This window comes from Jatropha curcas, chromosome 4, assembly GCF_041381405.1.
Source record: "Jatropha curcas cultivar XTBG-Jc1 chromosome 4, XTBG_Jcur_1.0, whole genome shotgun sequence".
NCBI classification, from domain to species: domain Eukaryota; kingdom Viridiplantae; phylum Streptophyta; class Magnoliopsida; order Malpighiales; family Euphorbiaceae; genus Jatropha; species Jatropha curcas.
The window spans coordinates 21,372,228-21,380,504 of record NC_143154.1 but is presented as its reverse complement, the minus strand read 5'-3'; the positions used below and the strand labels follow the sequence as shown (position 1 = coordinate 21,380,504).

At 33.9% G+C, this 8,277-nt stretch overlaps 1 protein-coding gene across 2 annotated transcripts; it reads right to left on the bottom strand.

Annotated features, from left to right (window-relative positions):
• Positions 1-228: 228 nt before the first annotated feature.
• GAUT15 (galacturonosyltransferase 15) lies at positions 229-7,661 on the bottom strand. 2 transcript variants are annotated; one of them, XM_012211141.4, is made up of 6 exons: positions 7,076-7,661; positions 6,823-6,866; positions 5,160-5,318; positions 1,912-2,487; positions 1,502-1,804; positions 229-824 (listed from the first exon to the last, which is right to left on the bottom strand). In XM_012211141.4, the coding sequence occupies exons 1-6, from the start codon at positions 7,293-7,295 to the stop codon at positions 540-542; spliced, it is 1,587 nt and encodes a 528-aa protein (XP_012066531.1). In that variant the 5' UTR covers positions 7,296-7,661; the 3' UTR covers positions 229-539. The 2 variants fall into 2 exon arrangements, with proteins under 2 accessions (XP_012066531.1, XP_012066530.1); XM_012211140.4 differs by having other exon boundaries at positions 5,160-5,321; positions 7,076-7,660.
• Between the last annotated feature and the right edge of the window lie 616 nt (positions 7,662-8,277).

The window sequence follows — 8,277 nt, the reverse complement described above, 5'->3', positions numbered from 1 at the left end:
TAATAGTAATAATATTTTCTTAATACATTTTCTCCCTCTGGAAACATATTTGAGAAATGCCAAAGAACGTGAGACTCTTCTCACATTACATGAAAAACTATTTGTATGGGGACATCTACCCCATGTGAAAATGTCCATATAGACATGAAATAGACAAGATGAATCACTTGAAATGCAAACAATAAGAATGGAAAACTTCGATAAATAATCTAAAATTGCACAAATAAATAATAATAATAATAATAATAATAATAATAATAGATTAACTAATTTCAATCATCTGGCTAAAATTAATATACAATGCTAGAAAAGGTACATCCATGATCATTCTCTCTTCGAGATTGAAGATCCTGACCTACTGTGTGCAGCGTGGTACTTTCGACTATTTTGTATTATGGACAGGAAACAACAAATATCATATTGTTCAGAGCTCAGTGTGAGCAGAGGCTGAAGGCAAAACCTTCTTCCCTCTGCTTTCATACTATGTCACTGGTTTGATTTTAAGATGAATATGGGCAGGTGAGAGCACTTCGTCCTCTTCACCCAATAATTCTACATTTCCTAATAAACTCGTTCGAAAAATTTACATGTCTATTCCATAAGCTTTGTACCTCTGAGAACCCAATCTCAAGCCAGGGCTTTGCAGGGCCACTGAAATGTAAAACGGCAGCAGCTTCTAATGTCTCTCTTTGAACTTCTGGAGGTCTATGACCTAGTCCAGCCAGATGCCATGAAGGGTCGATAGGATGCACATGACCCTCAAAAGCAAGTAAGGCTGCTGGAAGTGCCCCTGGTCGCCACAATTCTAATCCAGATTTGAGGTTCTGCAATCAAGAAAATTGACATTAGGCAGAAAGAAGAATAATATTATATACTCATTAGCAGGTGATATTCCAGCATCATCAGAGCGGGTGTACATGTATCATATTCAATCATCAAAAAATTGCAGCACGAAACTCACATGTAAAAGCTCCTCACCCAAATAATGCAGGAGATTTGCAGTAGGTTTTAGCCAAAATAAAACTTTGGCATTCTTTATGATAAGGAATCTAATAGATACACCATTGGAATGTTCAAATGCAAGCCAGGAATCAGTGTGACAGACAAAATTGTTAGATGTAGCTTAATCCATACGCTGTGATTAGGATTATCAAATTGAGTTACTAATCTACAATCTAGGGCTAAAGCATCGAGTTTCATGATCAAAACAACAGTTAATAACTGCATCTCTTGTCCAAGACCAGGTGTTTGGTGAGTGTGCTTGTATGCATGGGACATATGTTGCTTGTCTCCTTTTTACCATTATTATAACATTCCATTACCACCTACTACATTTTCTGTAATTAATGAAGACATCACATTTGGAGTGTGTTTCTCTAACAATATCCTTTCAAGAAAAAAAAATTGACAAAATTGTTGTCAGTCCACATCCACCTTGTAGAAAACCTGAGAGTTGCAAGATAACACACTGTTTAGATCAATGAAGAGACAAGTTACTTACATGTTTCAACCATTTGTGGTAATTTGTTGTGATATTAGCTCTCCTCCAAGTGTCAAGATCAAAGACATTCATGCCATAGAGCCAAGCACAACGTTCAGGGTCAAAGTTGGAAGAAATTATTGAGTGAGAAAAATTCAAATAATCTTTATATCTTCTTCCTGGGCAGCAGTTTTCGCCACACCATGAGTCAACAACAGCACCAACAACTTTCTGGTTGAGATCCAATTCCCACAAAGATGATATGTCATGTTGCACCACTACATCGTCATCCAAGAAAACTATCTTGTTGAGACCGGGAAAAAGCTGTGTAGCCCATGAAAGTCAAATGATAGATCTATCATTATTAGATACTTCATATTTTCAACATCATCCATCCAATCATAGAAGATCATATGAATTTTTAGTAATACCTCAGGAATATAAATTCGGAGATGATTCAGAAGGGAAAGACAGCTAGGATTTAAAGCCTCAAGACTTCTATGCTTTCCCTCATGTAGAAGATCTTCTTTCATATTGGTGTAGTAATGGCTCCAAATAATGCGATGAATCTCTAACATCTCCCTAACTCCAAGATTCACTTCCTGGGACCAGTCATATTGGTGCAATCCCTTAATTTCAACAACTACTGATTTAATAGGATTGATAGCAAACCATGCATGCATCGAGGTGTAAGTTTTCTTGTCAGTAATTATGTGGAACACCAATTTTTCAGGGCTGGCTGAGTTTTGGACAGTAGACGATATGACAACTGAGGCAGCAAGAACATTATCAGTTATGAGAATAACATGATGAAAGGAAGGGTCTGCCAGACGATAAACATATTCAGGTGGAGGTAAACGAGATCGGGCTATGGCATTTATGGCATATTCCTCAGCCAATTTTAGACAAAGGCAATGTAGGCTCTTTGGAATACCATGTGAAGCTAAATGCCAGTAAACCAATTCACGCTGTCTGGCTGATTGCACCTTGTGCTCCATTTTTGATAGCTGCAACATTTGACCAAAAATAAATGCCTTTGATTTGAATGAGAATTACCAGTAGACGACATGATAATGATGAAGAAATTTTGCTTAATGCATATTAACATCTGGAAATAGGTTATTAATCAAGATATCTTCTTGGCTCATCTGTAAGATTCAGTGCACAATATAGAAGAGAATAGTTGAGAACTACTTATGGTTATAAAGCAGTAGTAGAATAGTGCATGTTCATTTTTCTTTATTTTAATAAAAAGAACTGCAACATCAAACCCCACTGCCAAACTAAACATGCATGCTGGTCCAATAATAGACAAGAAATCAACACATACATGACACAGACGTGAAACGGTTGTAGTTCCTAACACCAAGCCTGTTAGTATTATAAAAATTGACAATCGGACCTTGTATCATAATGCTTTATGTGCCACAAGCAAAATGATGCCTGCCACACAAAGGATGAAGTCAAGTGATCAACACCGTGGATAGGCCAGACCTCTTAATAACAGAAGTTGCTGCATCTGCATTCTAATTGACCACTCACTAAATCTGAAAAATCTTTATTGCTTCTTCTGAAGTTTTATGCACTCCACTCATGCATAAAACTCATCGTAGAATGGAGCCTAGAGAAGATCACATACAAACTCTATCAGTGAGAAGATAGTTGCAAAGCGAGCACATCCTAATTTTCACAGAAAAAATGCAGTGAAATCATCAAAGGAAAAACCTAATAAATCTGCCTAAACTATGCTTGATGACCTTGGGAATAAACGTTCTCTATAACTTTGACAAATGTCTATCTTAAACTCTCTATAAAACTAAAATATTGCACAATCCCAATCCTATTCCTTAACGGATGGATGCCCATTCTGGACGAGCTAACAAAGTGAGGCTCAAACTAGAAAATTACTTTACGCCCTCTATGGTAGAGACTGCATTTGCTTCTATATAGGGATACGATAATAGACAACACAAGTGCGATAACAGAAGCTCAACATGAAATTAGAGAGCTTGGATCTACCCTACTCGTAGCCTGAGATTGTCATTCTGTGCCTTGCCGTGGTCCTCATGGGTAAAATTGTGTCATACCTTGAACTAAGAACGAGATAAAATTCAAATATTAATTTTTTGTTTTCATTTTTTGTGCCAGATTGAAACGTATTCAAAAACCTCACATTAATAACATATATAACCAAAAGCACCAACACTGAATTTCTTTTTTTATCTATTACTTATCTGATATATTTAATGCAATACAGAGATTTCATATTTAATTTGCATGTTTATTGAGTTTTATAACATATATAACCAAAAGCACCAATACTGAATTTTTTTTTTATATTTTATTTATCTGATATATTTAATGCAATATATAGATTTCATATTTAATTTGCATGTTTATTGAGTTTTTATTCATATATTAAGTGTATTATAGATATACATAGATATACAGAGGTAGAGTAATTTTAAGTAACCATGGTTAATATATCTTTCATGGATTATGATGTGACTTAATTTACAATCTGCCAACAAAAAAGCCATCCCTGATCATATCTCCTTTTTTTAAAGCAAAGGATAACAGATGATCAATGTACATTTCTGATGAGGAAGAACATTGATTAATTGAGTGTTAATAAGAAGCAGCATAGCAATAGTAGTCTAATATCTGTAAATGGACGAGTGAGGCATGTAAAGCTTCAAACATTGATGTTTGTTACAAGTACTCATTATAAAGAATCATAGCATATATTTTAAACAAGAAGACAAAAATGTAACTATGCAACAAAACTGACTACTTTGACGTCAAAACTGTGGTCCTGACTTGAGATAAGGAAAGAAAGCAACAATTAAGATTGTAACTAGTCAACCAAAAGATGCCCAAGCAACTTCCATGTGTTAGGACTGTAACAATTGACGCAGAAGAAGCTGGTTAACTTATTCAATACCATTGAAACTTCCAACAGATGTAGCATGGACAATGATAGTATACCAACTACAAGTCATGCATCTTTATACTTCCCTGTACAATTCCTAATGCTTATCTTAACCAGGACCTTTAAAAAGATAATATTAAAAGCAAAAACTGTTTTGCTAGAACAAATTTTTGATGCAGTTTGAGGTTCCATGTAGTTGGTAACAAGTCATATCAAATGACGGACCTTAATTTTTACCTTATTAGAGACAGAAGTGCTTTTCAGGCAAAAGACTACTAATAACATAATTAGCCAAAGCTTTTAGCGACGCAAGTACATATACGAACTAATAACATATCCAATTCAAATCGCTAAAAATCTTCCTCTAATACTCAGAAAAGAAATCCTTGGAGATGACATATTAATAACAATTGAGATTTGCTGAGATATACTTATAGCACATTTTGTCCTCTCACCTCGGAGAAATAAATCAACATGTCAATTCAGTTAACAAAAAATAAAATATTATTATAATTCTGCTTGTTTTAATTCTAAGCAAACAGCAATTTGTCGTATTGAATAGATGTCACCTAATTATTGATTTAAATTAGAAGGATTAGCATATGGCAGTCCACATAGTAAAATAATTTGATGCGTAAGCATAATCCACTTAATAATTTCTCCATTTAGTAGGTGGGTAACAAGTAATGGCAAAAGGCGTTAGAATTGGAAATACGATCAAGAAGCAGACAAGTCGTTTAGACGTACCATGGCCTTGGTCCTGACAGCAAAAGCCTTTATGTCTTGCCGTTTAGACGTTATTTCTTTCACAAGCTCATTAAATGATTCAATTGAATCATCTCTTCCATTATCATTAATGTCACCATCTTTTGCCTCCAACAAAGCTCTTGTCAGCTCTTCTTTCATCTTCTTTAAATTTGGTACATGCATCAACACAGTAACATCATCAACAAAAATCTGATAGAATCAATCACAGCTCTTAGGAGCCGTTGATATAGCTAATCAATGTTGACGTGGGCTGACATATTGCATTAAACGGATACTACAACTTTATTTTTCACTTCTTCCACTCGAAGGGCAGGCCAATTCCCTTGGAGTTTTCAATAGGAACAACTTGGAAGCAGAAAAAGTTATATTGACAATAGGAAATTTCCCACCAATAATTAAATTTCTTTCCTTATGGTGCGTTTTGAATTAATAAAGTTCAAGTGGAGAAGAATATTATCATTGCATGACAACTGGCCACGTGGAATAGAAAGCAACGTCAAATACCGACACTCCTCAGAACGAGGTTTATCCATAAACTGTAGCCTCTGCAATTCTCATTCTTTCGAATTTCTAAGGTTATAGGACTAAAATGCCACCGCACAGTATCAGGTTTAACAGGAATGCCATTTGTTACTTCAGGTGAAACTGAAATATATATATTTGAGAAATATATCATCTCTAAAAACAAGGTAAACAATTTTGCCAATCAAAAGAATCAAATTGGTCTTCAGCATATAAGGAGCAGGAAATTTCAAATTTAAATCTTCCCTATCGTAAAAATTTTCATCAATTTAATAAGAAAAATAAAAAATTATCATATTATTTAACCCACAATATTAATTCAGTCCTATTATACCTTCTATGAAGAAAGTGAAAATTTTTAATTATTATTCTATTTTAATATAATTAGAATGTTTGAGTAATATATATATTAAAATATTCTTAAATAACTTAAAAAATTAAAACATCGAACAATTTTATCAAACACTATATTTACTGTTAACCTAATTAATTGGCATACCTTATACCGAAGCTAGGAAATTTTGAGGGAAAACAATCGCAAAAAGGTGGGAACAAACCCAATTTCCTTTTAAATTACAACATGATAAGATTTTCAAAATCATGTACTTTTTTAAGTTTCCCAAAGTGACTTAGTATTTTGCACCACTGACCTACAAATCTGTGATGCATAAAAAAATAATAATAATGAAAAAAAGATTTGAATCGAATCGAAATCCGCTGAAACCAGAATTGACCTGAAATAGATAGACTCAAGCCGATTTCAGTAAACTTGTTTAGTTGAAAACTATCGATTCAGTAAACAAAATCGATGGTTCACTAAACCAGCCCTATAAATCAAGTAACGTTAAAATTTAAAAATTAAAAAAAAAAAAAACAATAATCTAAGAAAAGATCAATTTTTTTGAAGAGAAGAATTACAAAAATTAATGAAAAATAATTCATTCTGGGAGGTGGAGATGTGGACGTGGCAGTCCATCGATTATTACCAATTTACCATTCTGGTTAAAAGAACGTGGGCGCAGCATTTCAAATTTTACACGATACCCTTTGTTGGAGCACAAAAATAAACGCAAATATTAGAAAATCGCAAGGGTAATGTCGTCATTAAGAAAGTACTCACCAGAGATGTATCACTCCCGCCGAAAAACCTCCATCCCATACAGTCTGCAGACACCAAGTAATGAAGTAAATAGAAAATTGAATTCGATAGGGAAAGGAGAAGAGAAGCCACAATATCGAGACACGCAAATGTACAACCATCAAAGCACAAGGTTCAACCCTTCCAAGCAAGAGTATAAACTGTTTTTAATTCCCAAAAATTAAAAGAAAAATCAATCAATCAAATAATTAATTAATTAATTAATTAAATTTACCAAATGAAGAATTGCAAGCAGCCGCAGATTCGAGGACCAAAAACGCGATTCTGACAAAAAGAAAGGGCAAAATAATGCCAAGCAACAGCACCACCGGCAAAACTGTCCGGCTAAAAAACCTCCGACTCGCCGCCACTGTTGATCCCTTTCCCCCGCCGCTTCCGCCGGAGTTAGAGATAGTTACTTTCTTAATCCCCGTCGTGGAAATATAAAACCTCATTATGTCTTTCTGACACTCCCTTTCCCTTTCCCTTTCCCTTTCTCGCAGTTCCTCTTCAATTCCATGTCAAATTCCTACTTGTGCTCCGTCGATGGAGAGAGATCTAACAGAGAGTGCTAATGAATGGAAGAGAGAATGAGAGTGACTATGAGATGGGGAATTGAAAATTGAAAGTCACGAGTTGGATTTCTGTGGAGAGTTAGTGAGTGAGTGAATGAAAGAAATTGGGACAAAATAAAAATAAAAACAAATTGCGCTTTTGAGAGACTCAATGGGATCACGCTGCTGTGTTTGCTATATGGCAAAACAAACAAAATGTTTCTGTTTCTTTTTTTTTTTTTTTTCTTTTTATAGTTTTTCTTTTAAAAATATTGTTTATACTAAAAAAAAAGGCCAGAGAGGGCAATGAAAGCGAAAAGCCAAATTTAATGCCGCGTTCAAAGCCGCGGGAAAATAATAGATTGCAATAGTATAATCTTTTTCAGGGGGAAAGATCATAGGTTTATTATAACTCTGCCTATGGATTTTGTAGTATATTACAGATTTACCATTTTTTAAAGCTTCTTACACCGACACTGTATAGGATGTGATGTAAGCGCTAATTTTATAGTATATCCGTTATGTCCTACCCTTTCGTAATTGTGGTTGTAATTATAATTTTTTTATTTATTACAAGGTTCACTCTATTAAATTGATCAAAACCAATTTGATAATATATGATTGACAATTATAATTATAATCATAATCTGTTTAATAATAAAATATATCTTGTATTGTTATATCTCTGACAAAATAATAATAATAATAACAATAATTATTATTATAATAATAATATTAATAGTTAAAGATTGATGGCCAATATCAATTCAATTTTTGTTTTGTAGTTATTATAAATGGATTATTTTTTATTACAACAGCTTAACTGTTAGCACTTAGTTTGAAAATGGAGATTAAGTAGCAGTGGTGGTAGTAGGAAGTCAAA